The sequence below is a fragment of the Podarcis filfolensis genome (assembly GCF_964270895.1).
Source record: "Podarcis filfolensis genome assembly, chromosome: 14".
NCBI lineage: Eukaryota > Metazoa > Chordata > Lepidosauria > Squamata > Lacertidae > Podarcis > Podarcis filfolensis.
The window spans coordinates 42756328-42772495 of NC_139616.1; the positions used below are offsets into that span (position 1 = coordinate 42756328).

The window sequence follows — 16168 nt, forward strand, 5'->3', positions numbered from 1 at the left end:
TGTGTGAATGTACAAGTTATAAGCGGAAAGGATGACTCACCTCCTGAAAAAGTGTAGACATTTCACAGACCAGACATGAGCTGGGGCTTTGCATTTCACATTTGTGTCTGTCGGAGAGGAAGAAATCTCGCAGTAGTGGAGTGTGGGTAAGTGCTTGGACAATACAGTTCATAAAACATGTGTTCCCAAGATTGATTAGCCCTCTTAGACCTATTAAAACAAGCAAAAAGGGGAGATTTTGTTAATTGTCCTGGCTTACAAAATTGTAGTTTGCTTAAGTTAGTTGATTTTTAAAATCACCACATTCAACACACAGCTGCAAATCATGATTTTTTTAAGAATCAAGGCTGATGATGTATCCAGTGATATGGTCCATTCCACAAGAGAGAACTCGTTTCCTCCTCTTTGAAAGTGACTTTTAATACTCTTATAATCAAGTCTTTGAGATACAGCAAGCCAGACATCTATATAAAACAAACATTTCACAAAATGTGTATGCCTCATGTATCACAGCTACACGCACAGTTATGCACATCAAAATACTTTCAAATATTATAAAGCCTGAAAAACATTATCGCAGCTATATCTTGCACTGGGCTAATTAATCTAGAAACAGCCTCTCCTGCTAAAAATGGGCTGATAAAAAGCAGATACATGTTTGCTTTGCCCCTCACTGTTGTGCAAAGGAGCGGATGCTACCCATTGTGAACAATAATGCTAAGTGAAGATTTGGTCCCTCTACAAATAGCTGAGGACAGTCTACGAAGAGGCAGCAAGGCTACATGGTTCTACAGCAGGCTTACTGCTGTGCTCCCATCCTTAACCCCCACTGGCACCAGCACTATGAACTTGATGCAGAACAAATTGCATCTTATATTGTAGTGATGGGTTTATTTGCTTTTTGAAATTTTGTCAGTGCTCTGCCTCCTGGCTCAAGAACCCTGTCCCCTTTCTTTCTTACACTTACACACACACACACACACACACACACACACACACCAGGAAGCAGTTGTGCCCCCTCCCACCATTAACACCCAAAAGAAACAAAAACAGTAAAACTACAAACTGCTTGATTTGCTAGAAGAATATGTATCAGTTTGCTGCCGTGAGAGGATCACCAAAAACATTCAGTGGCTGCAGGCATAAGGCTATATTATGTTATTGAACTGCATCCGTAGCTATCCACTGGCTTATTGTGGAGTAGGTGATGTGGGCAGTGGATTACACCCAATAGTATCTTGGAGCTGCAGTCATATCCTGTAAATCCAACCATGCTTATAGAAATGGAGATCACCAAGTGGATGTCAAATCCTGGCATAAACATATCAAGCATATATTCACTTGTTCTGCTTTTTTAAAAGGATTCTGAGAACCAAAGACTGGAATAAAAATTGCTAAATAATAGTGACGCTGAAAAGGACCGTGGCAATAATTCAGTTGTGAACAGTTGTGGTTGAGAAATGGAACTTGCTATCTTCTCTAGTGTGGAAGTGCATTCCTTTACCTTGCAGTTGGGTTAAGAGACAGGGTATCAAAGAGAGATAAATTCAAATTCAGAACTTCGCCCTCCGACTGCCTCTGTTCTGTGAAACCCGGAAAGTTTCAAGAAAGGGAAGCTGGTACCCATATAACGAAGGGAATGGTGTGTTTGGATTTCATCTATATCTACAACTCGCTCTTTAAGAAGGAAGGAAGGAAGGAAGGAAGAAAAAACGAATGGCAATTTCTCTCTCATACAACTTTATGTATTATTATATCTGTGTCAATTCTATGTATTGTGAACTATTGATCAAAGTACTGCAAGAACTCTGGCTAATGCCTCCACCTTGAATTGACAATCATTGCTTACATAATGCAACAGCTCTAGTGAGCTTAGTTTTTGCTTTTAGAGTAGATGTTATGATGCTGCAGGTTCACAAATGTCTACCAGCCCATGAGGATACAATGTGATAGCACTGCTGAGATTGTCCAAAATACTAAAGGCTCTGGCAATACACAATAATGTGTTTGAAGAGCCCTTTGGCTTTCTTCCCAAGGAGGGTGTGTAGCTTGTTGCTAGGTTACTGCAGACTGAAGACAGCAAATCACTGTGCTGGATTGTACACAGAGCATCAGTCGATGGATACTCAAATCTTCCCCAAATCATTGCCATTAGCAGAAAATTGCCCTCCTCTCCAACCTAACTGACAAGACACTAGTTCATCCCCAAAGACCAGCCATTACCTCTCTCTCTCCCCCTCTTTCCCGGTACTAGTATAACCTCTTGTACAATGGTTTATTCTTCACTGTGGTTTATGGTACATACATTGCAAATGCAGGTATATTTTAGTTCATGTGTGTTGTGTGCCTTTGAAACAAGGAAGGTCCGAGGTATAGTATATAGTGAAGAAAAATCTCTGCATGCATGCACAAATAAGTAAATTTATGAAGGGTGTGAAGCAGAGAACTGTCTAGTACAAGTTTTATCTAATAAAAAGAGCTGGGGGAAGGCAATATTGCAGAATTCTATTTCTGTAACAAATCCAAATTCTTCAACCAGAAAATAAACAAGCCAATTAAAAATTATTTATCCAAATCTGGCACATTTGCAGTAGTAAAAAGGACATACAAACCAAATGATTGATGCAAAATGAGAAAGTCAGTGTAAACCCTATTCACATTCTCCCAGCCTTTGCTAGAGGTAGTTAGGCCTTTGTGCATATGTGGTATGTGGCAACAGCACAACAATCCAGGCTCCTATGACCCACCTACAAAGAAGTGAGCCTGTCCTTTTCCCTCTCTGCCATACTGTATTAGATGGCTTAATCACTTCCTGTTTTTATAGCATCTTCTGCCCTAATCTTGTTCTTGCAAAGGAGAAAAGGGCAAATTAGAAGCAGCAGCTTCAATAAACAGGAAGTGATGGCATGATGTGCAAGAGGACTGTAGGTTAAAAGTCAAATAAGGCCAACCTTGGGGTGAGAGAGAGAAAGAGCATGTTTTATGCGTGTCTGAAAGCCCATGAAATCATCATATTTTCGGTACTCAGGAAACAGCACACATTTACATGTTTTCTCCATAAGCGCTTAAAAATAAGACAAGACTAAAGTTGAGCTTCAAGAAACCACAAGCCCACTTTCATTTATCACCACCAAGATTTCTAAATCTCCCTTGACAAGTCATTTCCCATGATTACACAAACAAACACAGTACCGTACAGAAGAATATTGGAGCAGAGGCTTAATATAAAATGTACTTCTTACGTATTTTGAAGTGTTGTAAAGTGCTCTTAAGTAAAGCTTGTACAGATAGTTTTTGGCACATATTTATTGAACATTGTTTTATTATACATGCTGGTGGCTACATCTGCTTTAGTACAAGTTGATCTCCTTGGTATTATTTCATTAAAATTTACATGTTTAGTTTGCCCCACATCTAATGTAAGTTCATAATATTCAATTTTTTTAATTCTCACAATAACTTTGTGAGGGAAGGCACAAAAGGCGGCAACACTTTTGTCCCCGCCCCAACAAGCGACTGCCAATGTGCAGGTCCTTTCGGACCCAGAAGAGGGCGGAACAGGGACATTAACAGGGCGGGGCAGGCTTATTTGCGCCCCGCCGATGCTCACGGGGCTAGGAACGGAACCCCTGCAGAAAATGTTCGCCACCTGCGTTATTATTCAGTTACAGCATAATAAGTTAACCCTAAGCAATACAGATGTGCCCAAGATGCCACCCGATGAATCCATGGCTCAGCTGCTGTTTCAGTGAAGGCCACCTAGATCTAGGCTCCTCTGCTGTCCACTGAAATGCATTGCTTCAAACATGCTGTGATAGAAGGTCCACAGTTACAATCTGATCATCGTGGCAACGGTTGACCTGCTTTCAGAAGTTCTTCTGGTGTTCATTTTTGTTTGTTTGTTTATTTGTTTGTTTGTGGGATGGCAGGGAGGAACCTAAGGTTCTGATGGAGGTTCTTGTGGTCACATGGCAGTCCGATAGACTGGTCACATTGTAGCCTGTAACACACACAAAAACAACAGAAGCTTTAGACACCATCTTATCTCATCAGTCCATAATTAAAGAAGAATCTAGAATTAAAGGTTGTATCCAACTAAGCTGTTCTAAGTAAACTCACTGAAAGTAATGGAACTAAGTTGACAATTTCCATTCATTTCAATGAATCTGTTCAGAGCATGACTAATGTTAGATACTACCCTAAATCTTGAACTTACTTAGGAAGGAGTTCAAACCTGGATTACAATAGGGAATCAGTAAGTAGAGGAGGTACAGCACACACTTTGAAACCTCACCTGAGAAGAAAACATATATTCAGTTAAGTTTAATATTACACAGCAGAACAACTGACTTCTTAAAATGACTACCATCCTTACCTTGGGGAAGAAATACAGTCAACATTCATGCTGGCAGCCAGTAGCGGGAATGGCAGAAACTCTCCCTACATAGAACTCCTGAAGCAGAAAGAAAGGAAGCCAAAGCAAAACTTGGTGATTAAACAAAATGCAAGTGTGTGTTGGTGCAGCACCGGTCTGTGCAATATACTTACGCCATTAAACTAACCACACTGTGCACCTATCACAGTAACCGTCAGAGGATTTTAAAGATGATGTTTGATGTCCCCTGCAGCCTGAGTAGACAAAACCATGTAAATATGCTTGCTGTACATCACCTATGAGAGTGCCACAACTGGAAACTGTAATTCCAGGTGCAAGTTATGAGGAAGTCCATCTTTGTTTGCTGCCGTTGTTCTCAGTCACAGGTATCTCTAGTGATACTAAGAGAGCTGGAAACATTCTGTGCAGGTAGTGGAAGGCACTGAGTGGGCTATGCTCAGGGCTTAAACAATTTCTATGGGCTGGATTCAACTGAATAGCTGTGCTAAATGGGAGCCAGAAAAACCAGTTATGCTGGCACAACCGGGGCTTCCTCCCAAATTGGCTGGTGGGAATCAGAACTCCCCGCCCCCCAAGAACAGTGTACAGGGGGAAGAGAGGGGAGATAATTCTGTCTGGCAAGCAGAAATACTTGCATTGGCAGAACAATTTAAATAGTGTGACGCTGAATTCCACCCAATTAGTTCACAAGCTAATACATTTCTATGTTCCTAGGTTGTCCCCCAAGTATGCAAAAAGAGGAAGCCATCACTGTTAGAAAACACTTTTTCACAATACATAAGCCTGGGAAGAGTATTCAATGCACCTTAAAACTGAAGGACTTCTGTTCTCAGATTTCAAAGCTAGTTCAAGAAAATCAAGATTTCACAATCTGGGCTATAGCTGACTATAATAAAGTCACATAACTGCCTGCTCATTCACCTTTGCTACCTTATTTTAGCTGGCAATAGATCACTTAACACACTGCAGACAGGTACATGTTTTATGGCAGTCTGGTTCAAGTCCAATCATCATCACCACTTGTAGTCCATCCAATATGATTCCACAACAGAGTAACCACTGCTTACCATTTCCATTTCTTTATACACTATCAGGGCTGGTCTCCAACAAAATGCTTGCTGGTGCCTGTGTGCATCTCTGAAGTTGTAAATTAATTACCATGTATCTGTAAATGTTTTGATTTATGGAGTTATTCATGCAATAATCTGGAAGAGCATCATTTTTAGTCACCTGAATACATCATTCACTTGTTGGCAAGATGCAATTCTGTGCTTCTGTAAAGGATTCAAAAATTTCGGCCATACACCAAATCAGACCACTGGTCTATCCAAGTCATTACTATCTACTCTGACTCACGGTGATTCTCCAGGGTGTCAGGTAGTGGACTTTCCAAGTTCTGCCAGCTGGGGACTGGACCTAGGACCTTTTGTATACAATGGAGATACTCTAGCCCTTGAATTATGGCTACCTCTACAAATTCATTATTTGTTTAGTTTCACACAGGACCATCAGTCCAGAGACTTAAAAAGCTCAAGTTATTTCCTCCAGGGAATGCAAGGTGTATTTAGTGATGTACTAAAGGCTGTAATTATAGGTCTGTTTACCTTATTAACAGACCTTTTTGCTCCACTTGTGCAAGTATGCCCAGTTTCATAAATTTCCCAGTTGAGATAAGCAGGGCAGTAAGTACGAAACATGACATCTCCCTGGCACAGTCCTGAGTACAACATAGTAAGGGGAGGGGAACGCGTCCATGGGTTTTAATTGAAATAAATTGAACAAAAAAAGGGTATGCTGTTGTATAAAAATTCCTCATGCATATAATGCTATTTCTCAACAATCATTTTTTTGTTTATAAAGATTTGTGTTGAACTTGTGGGTCCACAAATTTACTTTTCATGCTGGTGAGCTCACACTGTACTTTACAGCACCGTCAAAGATCATTATGCCAAAGACAAAACTTTGCCCTTGGGGTCATGGCAACCTGAATTTTGGCTGGATACCAAGGTCAGCCAAACTTTGTGCATCCCGGGTAAACAGTTTAGACTTTAAAATGTTCCCAAAAAACTACAGTCCATGTTAGAATAGTAATTAGCACATAAGTTTCTCATGGGTTTATACAATTTAGGACTGTATTATGGACAATAAGACCTATTGTAAAAAATAATTTCACAGCTGACTTTGGTGCATAAGGCCCTGACAAAATATAACATTACATTACTAATTCCCTTTGGGTTCAATCAATTTTACTCTTCCTCCTCTGCATTATTCTGTTTAAATAACACTCAGAATTGGCATGACATCCAAACATATAGACATTACATGGCAACATGAATCAGAGGAGAGCAAGAACAGCTATATTCAGACTGGTAGGTATAAAGCATTTTGGACAGCTCCTTGTTCACTGATATCCACGATCACACAAGAAATCCACCAATGCATTGCCTCCATATTTCTCTTTTGTGGTCAGACATTTTCACCTTCTTCTTCCTTGGTTACAGTACAGACCTGATGTTCATGATGACTTAACCATGGTTAAACAACTGGAAGTGAGCTGTGGGGGTCACAGGTTTTTCTTAATCACTACAACCACCACTAGGGACGCAGGTGGCGCTGTGGGTTAAACCACAGAGCCTAGGACCTGCCGATCAGAAGATCGGTGGTTTGAATCCCTGCGACGGGGTGAGCTCCCATTGCTCGGTCCCTACTCCTGCCAACCTAGCAGTTCGAAAGCACATCAAAGTGCTAGTAGATAAACAGGTACCGCTTCAGCGGGAAGGTAAACGACGTTTCCGTGCACTGCTCTGGTTCACCAGAAGCAGCTTAGTCATGCTGGCCACATGACCCGGAAGCTGTACGCCGGCTCCCTCGGCCAATAAAGTGAGATGACCGCTGCAACTACAGAGTCGGTCACGACTGGACCTAATGGTCAGGGGTCCCTTTACCTTTACCTTTTACAAACACCACTGGCCTTAATCAACCTTTACCAATAAAGTACACAATTGAATGAAGTAATGAACAACTCTACTATTCTTCACAACAATGCAACAAGGCTAAAAAGATGGTCACACTTTGGCTGATAAAATATTAAAGGTCCTAAAATCTGTTGAAAGTGGCTTGGAGATACAGCAGGCATTAAGTTCCCATATTCCAGCCCATACAAAGCCTTCTGCTAGAAACAGTGGAGACAGTTAAAGTTTGCAGCCCTCAGCAGCATTGTAAATCAATACTAGAGGAGCTCTGCAGTGACCTTGCATCTAACTGTGCGCCTTCATTTAAAATCAATCCCAAGGCAGTTTAACAGCACTGGACTAAAGGCACAGCAGGGTGAGCCTGCAAAAGCAGTCAGCTAGACAACACGGTTTCATAGCGTTGCTTAGGCTGTTCGCAACAAAAAAATGTGTAAAAGAATAAGCTTCTTCACCTTCCTCAGTAAATCTGAGAAATAAAAAGTATACGCCAAGTATTTAAGGCTCCATTCCATGCCTCCATGCTTCAGAAGCATTCCTGATGGCCACCAAGGGCACAGGATTTGCATTTTTTGTCTCGGATAGCCAGGAGATGAGGATGCAGCATGCAATTCAAGAGACAAGACCAAGGATCCCTTGCAGCGCTGCCACTCCAGAACCATGCTGGCCTTTGCAACTCAAAGGTGCCCCAAAATCCATGTAATATTGCAAGGAAGCCTGTGAGCACACTGGTTAGAGATGATTCAGTTTGAAACTGGGATCTTCAGCATACAAATTGTGTGCTATGCCACTAAGCTACAGCCAGTGTTAGAAATCCCCCAGGTGCCAATGCGTTTTGCGACTGTCACAGTTCCAATTGCGACCATATGGCGATCTCTGGATGCCAGATTGGCAACTGACATCTCCCTCTGTCTGCTCCCTCCAGCTTTCTTTAGCAGGTATACAGAACAGCTTATTTACTGCATGTATAGTCCACCTTTTTCTCCAAAAAGTACATGGTTCACCCCCTTCCTCAGTTAATCCCTACAACGATCCTGTGAGGTAGATTAGGAGGCTGTGACTGGCCCAAGGTCACTCAGGGGGCGTCATGACTGAGTGGGGATTTGATCCCTGATCTCCCAGGTCCAAGTCTGACATTCTAACCACTATACCACACTGGCTTCCTAGAATACTTCTGCTATGGGGCAGCTCTATAAATTAAGCAGGTAAATAAGTATGTGGAAAGCAAAATGTCACTTAGAGAAGGATATGAAATAATTTTGAGGAGGCTTGAATTTGTTTTATTCAGGATTGTTTTATTTGATGTTTTCATTTGTTCTAAGCTGCTTTTGAATTCTTTTCTTTAAAATATAAAGCAGTATAAACATGAAATTAAGAATAATAATAAACCTCATTGCAAAAAAGGGGGGCCTAGACATTCCATTGTGGCAACCATAACCTAGGTTTAAAGTGCAATTTGGTGCTTAGCTTATATATTGACGATTTTCTAACACTGGGACTGAAAGGGTTGATACTGGTTTTTTAAAAACCCGCAAAGATTGAGTGGGGAGTCTGCAAGCTTTGACAGAGGGAACCGTTTTGGTAGAAACGCAAACAAATAATGACTTGCCCCTGGAAAAAAATCAGGTTAAATTAAATGTGCAATAATAGTTGAGGAATATGTTGTGCTTCTATTATTACACTGAAACTAGAGCAAAGAGAGCGAAGAGAGATTCGTGGCTAGTTCCTTTATCCTGATAGGGTACAATTGGCAGTAGCAAGGTTAAGAATAATGGCAGGGTCAATGCAGAGGTAATTAGGGTAATCCAGTCCTTTCTCTGACAACAAGCAGCAACAAGGCACTTATTTAGGGAGGGAATACTTAGGTGATTATTAAGAACTTCAAGTGCCACTGAAAACACTATCACTGTAAAGTGCTTCACTAAGAACCCACAAGATGCTCAAGGAAATCTGAGCACAGGAGTCACTCTTCAAGGCAAATGGTTAGTTCAGAATCACAACTGAAGTGCTAGAACATTTTGTTACCAAGAAAGCTAGATGGAGACAAACCCTTCCATAATAGTGCCAGAAGTAACCACCCCGAAAACCAAAAAGGCATGTCAAAAGATACAAAGGTCTGAAAAAGTGCCTGTTGCTAGAAATCAGGCACTTCCAAACCGGTGTTGAGTTGGCAGGTGGCCTCACCTACAAGGATTACATACATGTGCTAATAAGACGTATGTGGTTGCAGACAGATGAACACAACTGTGACACAAAATGAGCAAGCTCTATGCGAAAATATACTGGAACTGGGAGAAAGGGTTAACTTCTCTTCTAGAAGGCAGAGTCAACACAAGGACTCCCCCCCCTTTGGCCCTGGGAAGAGGAACCCCTCCTCCAGACCCAAGCTGGCCATAGCTTTGAGGAGAAACCTCCCCAAAGCAACGACACTTATATCAACTTTTAAAAGAGAAAACAAGATCAGTAAAAGAAGAAAACTTACGAGGTACCAAACAGGAGTAATGGCCACGAATTCCTAAGTAAACAGAGGAGTCCTGCAAAGGCGAGCACATCCCCAAGCCATGTTTGACTCACAGGACAGGGTTGTATGCTCCATTCTCTGCTAACCAGAACGCTTCACAGCAGTGGCGTAGCGTGGGTTGTCAGAACCCGGGGCAAGGCAAGTAATTTGCACCCCTAACCCGTGGATTTGCGCCCCCTAACCCTAACCCCCAGATGTTGCGCCCAGTGCGGGCGGCCCCCCCCTGCACCCCCCACGCTACGCCACTGCTTCACAGTAAGTCCAACTTTTAATTCTCAGTTAGTGGAGTGGAGAATACAAGAAACGGATGTTCGGAAATGGTATCCCCAGAAAAACGGGCAGGAAGAGTAACCCTGGCTAAACCATTTGCCAATGGTGTATCTGTCCACCTTCTTGTCTAAGTGGCCACTTTACGGGTGTCCTTCATGGAGGAACTGATGTAAAGTGATGCTGTTGTGGCTCTCTCACATAGTATGCGTGCAGTGATGCCATGGGGAAGCATTCAAGATTTAGAACAAAAAGCCTGAGCAAAACACTCCAGGAACTACAGTACCTGCTAATGGGGACTGGGAAACATATTGCCTTGAGTCCCCAGTTTTAGGAAAAGAATGAGGAGCCTGTGTTACTCAAGGTAAGAGAGAGATAAGAGAGATCCAGTTGGTCTTCTGGATGTCTAGCTTTATTTTATTTAAGCCATTTCTATTCTGTTTTATATTTAAATAATAATAATCTCAAAGTGGTTTACAATCCAGTTTAAAACATAAAATAGAACATTATGAATTATCAAAATAAAGTATTACACATAAAGATCAAATACAAAATATACATTTAAAGCAGTGTGATTAGTAGGAAAACTTAGAAATGTCACAGACAAAAATCAAAGACAAAAATACAGTGAAACTACACAAAACAGCATTATTAGCGACAAAGTAACTCAAATAAAAACTGCACCCATGCTTCCTTCACCTGAGTAACCTCTCCCAAATACATCCTTAGCAAATTCCCACATACAAACCTCATTCTCAAGCGTTCCTGCCAACCATGCAGATAACACAGCTAATCCCCAGCCAAGCATTTGTTGCAAAGCGTATGTCTGGTCAACAAAAATCCCTAGCAGCATTAAACATAATTTACAACTATCTCTTTCACCCACTTCCATTTAGGGCTATATCATACAAACAGCAACTTAATCACTTCCTCCCAGATATGGCCTCACTCTATACCTCAGCTACCACAGTCAAGTGATGCCACTATACATTGAAAAGTGTGGTGCAAAGTTGGGGAGAGGAAAGGGTCCCCACTACCCTTAACAACAATGGGAATGGGGGTGGGATGCAGGAAAATCCCAACTCCTCCTCCTCCTCCTCAACTCCAGAAAGAGTGTGTTCTTCTATGCTGCCATCTGAACGGGAGCTTGCTTCTTTTACTGACAGCTCTATCTGATACTTCCATGGAACCATTTTGCTTGTTTCAACAATGCTACCTATATGTTCCAACCTGCTAGTATAGAGAATCTTACATGATTCAAAATTCTTCCTGGTGCAGTACAGAGCTCTTCTTTTTCTCTGAAGCTCCCTGGGTGTGGTGGCTGCTTTCTGTTTTTTCGCCTATTGTTACTTATTTGTATAAACACATTGCTTTTCCTTCCATGGGGCCAGAATGGTTTGTCTTGTCTTCTCATATTGAATGAGGTTACAAGGAGTGACTGTTTTAGACAGCTACTTAATGTATCATCCAAAAGACCTATGGTTTACAAAACCATATTATTCTGTTTTATAAAATACAGCGATCTAAACTGGAAAAGGAGGTAGGGAATTCATCTACGGAATTCATATCCAGAGAAAAGCATATTTGAAGTAGAACCTGGAGCCATCCACTCTCAGACCTGACCCATTGTTTCTCAAGATGGGTACCTTAACCAGCTGTGCAGGTTATGAGCAGGTGTCCACACATTAAGCAGTCCTATTGCAGTAGCAAACAACAAGAATTTCCCCATCTGTTCAGGGCTGAACAAGACTATGATAAACTTGCTGAAATATGCAAACCTGGAAAGCAACCTAAAACTAAATCCTAAACCACCAAACCTGGATTATGCTGCACTATACACTCTAACCCAGGCATGGGGAATCTTTGGCCCTCCTTATGTAGCTGGACTGCAACACCCATCACCGCTGACCATTGGCCATGCTTGCTGGGGCTGATGGAAGTTGTAGTTCAGCAACATATGGAGGGCCAAAGATTCCCCACACCTGCTCTAACCTCAAACATGTAAAGCACAAGAAGCAGATAAAGAAGCTTCCGTAGAAATCCCTTGTGTACCGTACTGCCAAAAATCACTAGGTTATCAAAATTCCCAACACAGTGCAGATTGTCCTGTGTGTGTGCCTACATAGAGCAAGCCTACAAGTAGTATTCAAACAGTTTATCCTCTTCTTTAACATCCTGGCCCCCAGCTTCTTTACTCCATGCTGGAGCAACTCACAAGCCGCATGGAAAGGTCTCAAGGTGTCAGCGTAGCTGTCACTTAACTTGGCATCCATGTGTAAATGCTGCAAAGAGCACCATAGCTCAGCTTAGGAATGGTTTGAGCGTTGCTCAAAGAGGGACACGAATCAAAACACTGCATGCCTTGGAGGTCTGCACCCAGCATAACAAAAAATTCCAGTGTCAAAGAGAGCTATACAACTGCATAAAGACTGTAATGGTAACTGCTACTATAAACTATTATCTATGTAACTGATCAGCCAGCACTTCTGAGCCTTTTGACCAAATGTGGTAAGGCTGGCCTAGCTAGTAACACCTTGTAGCTCATAAGCTTATGTAAGGGCCCAGCTGCAGGAACTGTGGGCAAGTTATCATACTGGAGTTGACGTTGCAACATGAACACTCGACTGTAGGGCTGGTCGATGTTAGATTTTCAACACTGCTATGTATCACCAGCCAAACATCGTGCTTTGGCGATAAACCACAATGTTGAAGCAAGCTGCACTGGCCTCAGCTAGCGAGGCATAGGGTGAAACTGCCTCAGCTCTCACCGCGGGAGCTGAGGCGCTTTCACCCCAGCGCCTTGCAGGCTGGGGCCAATGCAGCCAGCTGCTCAGCTGGGGGGGAGGGGCGAAAAGGCTCCTGCCCCCAGCTGAGCAAGCCCCGGTGTCCTTGCCACTCACATGCAGACAATAGGGGCCACAGGGCTCCTTTTGAGGCTTGCTTGGCCCCCACTCCCTAAAGATGGACCAGGCAGTGATAGCTAAGTGCACAGAGCTCACCAGGCTCCGTGTGTTTGACTGCCTTTGCCCGTGCGGGGGTGCTGCCTCTTTTCTCCTGGGGTGGTCATTTACCCAGGGAGGAAAGACGCAGCCCACCCTTCCAGGTGAAGTCCACAAGGTGAGGCTGCTGGCAAGCACTGGGCCTAGAAGCACCATCGGAGAGCCCTTGCACTGCCTGGCTGAGCCCACCTGACCCTGAATGAGGGAAGCATGTGCCAGCCTTGGCAGGGCAGGGGGAGAGGTCTAACAGAGCCTGCACCTCCCCAGCTGAGCAGCTACAATCCTGCTCCTGCTCGCGGGCAAGCAGGAGCTGGATCCAGGCTCTCTCAGCTGGAGCAGGGGAGCACATTATCGGAGGGTCAGGGGCTTGGTAAAACTGCTTGGCTGAAGCAAGGGCAGTACGCGCTCCTCAGCCAAGCAGTCTAAAGAGGCAGAGGGAGGAACAGATTGTATCGCGCCTCGCCAATATATCACCCAGGCCTACTCTAGTGAGGAGAAGAGACCACTGAAGGGTTGCTTGCAATACACACAAAGGTTCTTGAAAGTCAGCCATGGAAAAGCTGATGCATGCAACTTGGCAGGTGCTGTGTGGGCTGCATCAAATCACTCTGTATGGAGGCTGCCATTTAAGGCAAGTGGCCTACATGTCCCCACTTGCCACACAGAGCATACTTTCCCCCCACCAAAAAAACACCACCACAAACCTTTGATTTGGCAGTTCAGTGGCCCAAATGGCTGACTGCATGTAAAAAGGCAAAGGTAAAGGACAGTTAAGTCCAGTTGCGAACGATTCTGGGGTTGCAGTGCTCATCTCGCTTTACTGGCCGAGGGAGCCACAGACAGTTTTTCTGGGTCATGTGGCCATCATGACTAAGCTGCTTCTGGCGAAACCAGAGCAGTGCATGGAAACGCTGTTTATCTTCCCGCCAAAGTGGTACCTATTTATTTACTTGCACTTTGACGTGCTTTAGAACTGCTAGGTTGGCAGGAGCTGGGACTGAGCAATGGGAGCTCACCCTATTGCGGGGATTCAAACCACTGACCTTCCAATCGGCAAGCCCTAGGCTCAGTGGTTTAGACCACAGCGCCACCCGCGTCCCTTAGGATGTGCATGTAGGACCTTCTTAAAAAGCAACTTACAACAATCTGCACATCATCACTTCTTCATACACATTAGCCACAGTTTGGGCATATTTGCACACAACTGATGAGTAGAAATACCTGTTACTGACTCAGCTAAGTACTGTGCCGGGAGGAGAAGCAGCGGTTTCAGAGGAGTGAGGCTACAGAGGACATGTAAGCACACCCTAAGTCTTTTAAGTCTCATCTAAACATAAGAGAAGTGGGGGGGATGACGACCAAATAATATGAACTGTCCAGGAGATGAGACGCTTCAACTAGATTCTGAGGTACAGAGTAATCCTTTACTTGAGATATACCTTTCCTCCCACCCACATTGAACAAGTGACTCATTAAAAATCATAATAAAAGGCAGGTGTGGTATAGTTAACATTGCCCTGGGTGCACAGATAATTGAAGACAATTCTGTGACTCACTGATTTATCACACAGTTGTTTCACCAGTTAAGTGAAAATATCTGCGTCAAAAAGTTGGCTTTATAACCGATGGCCATATGTAACTGCCAAGATTCTTTCAGTGATGCCTTAGCTCTGGAGGAGGGAGGAGATCTTCAGAAAGCTTCCCAGCAGTTTCCAAAATGCATGAGTACCACCACCACCACCACATGTGAGGCTTCCAAAATCCCCCATAATATCTAGTAAGATCCATCCCTTTAGGAATATTTTAGTTAGGTTAACAGTCATATATCAATATTTCATTTGTTTTAAAAGAAAGTAAGTACAGCTAAAGGCTTCAAGCATATGCCCCTAGGAAGAAAATAATTGGAACAGATTGCAGATTAAATTATACCCCATAGTAACATACAAAGACACTCCTCCTCACTTTCAAATCCCCAAGTTAGCTGCTAGGGGTTATATGATTAAGTTGTTTTCTATGTGAAGTATATGCATAAGTTTTCTTATAAAGGGTAAATGCTGTTGTGGCTGAATTAATCAGACTTTCTCACAAACAAATTTCATGAAGTTTAAATCTCACTTGGTCTTCAGCAGTCAGCCAAAGCAAAATTCCCTTCAGCAGGACATTTTTTACTTCAGTGAATCTGATGCTTGTAATCTTCAATTTCATGCTCTGCAAAATGTGTATGAGTAAATCAAGTTTGCTGGTCCTTTCTGAGTAGGATTTCTTCTACTCAGATTAGACATCCAAAAGACATCCAAAAGAAGCTAAAGAGATCTCATCAACCACTTGATCCCAACAATATGAGACATGCACTCCTGAAGAGAATTTAGTGTATTTTTAAAGGATTAAGATTGGCATAAATTGAGACATCCAACCATATTACACAGAGAGGGAAACCCTTCTTGCCCCCAAGGGCCAGGTGTTGTGGGGAGAAAGCTGTGGTTGGTATATGCCAGTGGACTTTGAGGAATGTAAACCTTAACAGGGAGGAAGCAAATTCAACAGGAGAAATTGGCAAAGAGTGCAGCATGGGTACTTCCACAGGTTGAACTGGAGATTTCTGTGGGTCACATGGGTTGCCGAGATGTATACTGTAAACCTAGAGCAGCATTTTAAAAAGGATCATCAACTGAACCCTTCAAGCAGACCACTTACTGTGTAGTATTTCTGCCAGACAGCAATTGCTCTCAGCAGTAGAGGTGGATGGTGGCATTAACTCTCTTTTTCAACATTGCAAGGCTATTCTGGACAGTTTGAAACATTAACATCTCCCACATTCCACTGTTAGCAAACTGTCAACGTTCAATAACGTTTGCCATTGGTTTGTGGGTTTGCTGGTGCTGGCCTTTAAAACCTTGAATGGCTTAAAACCAAATTATATCAGAAACTGCTTAGTCCCATATGAACACTCTTACCTGTCTTGGAGGTCTTGCTCCATGTACTTGTGAGAACAGGTATGCAAGCACAAGAGATGGGG

General features: G+C 42.9%; 1 protein-coding gene across 3 annotated transcripts in view; it reads right to left on the reverse strand.

The window, feature by feature from the left end:
* USP22 (ubiquitin specific peptidase 22) overlaps positions 1–16168 on the reverse strand; it is a 104854-nt gene that overhangs the window by 26932 nt on the left and 61754 nt on the right. For all 3 annotated transcript variants that reach the window (XM_083585748.1, XM_083585749.1, XM_083585750.1), the window contains one exon: positions 41–210. In XM_083585748.1, the coding sequence (XP_083441874.1) occupies positions 41–210 (170 nt within the window). The remainder of the gene's footprint in view (positions 1–40; positions 211–16168) is intronic.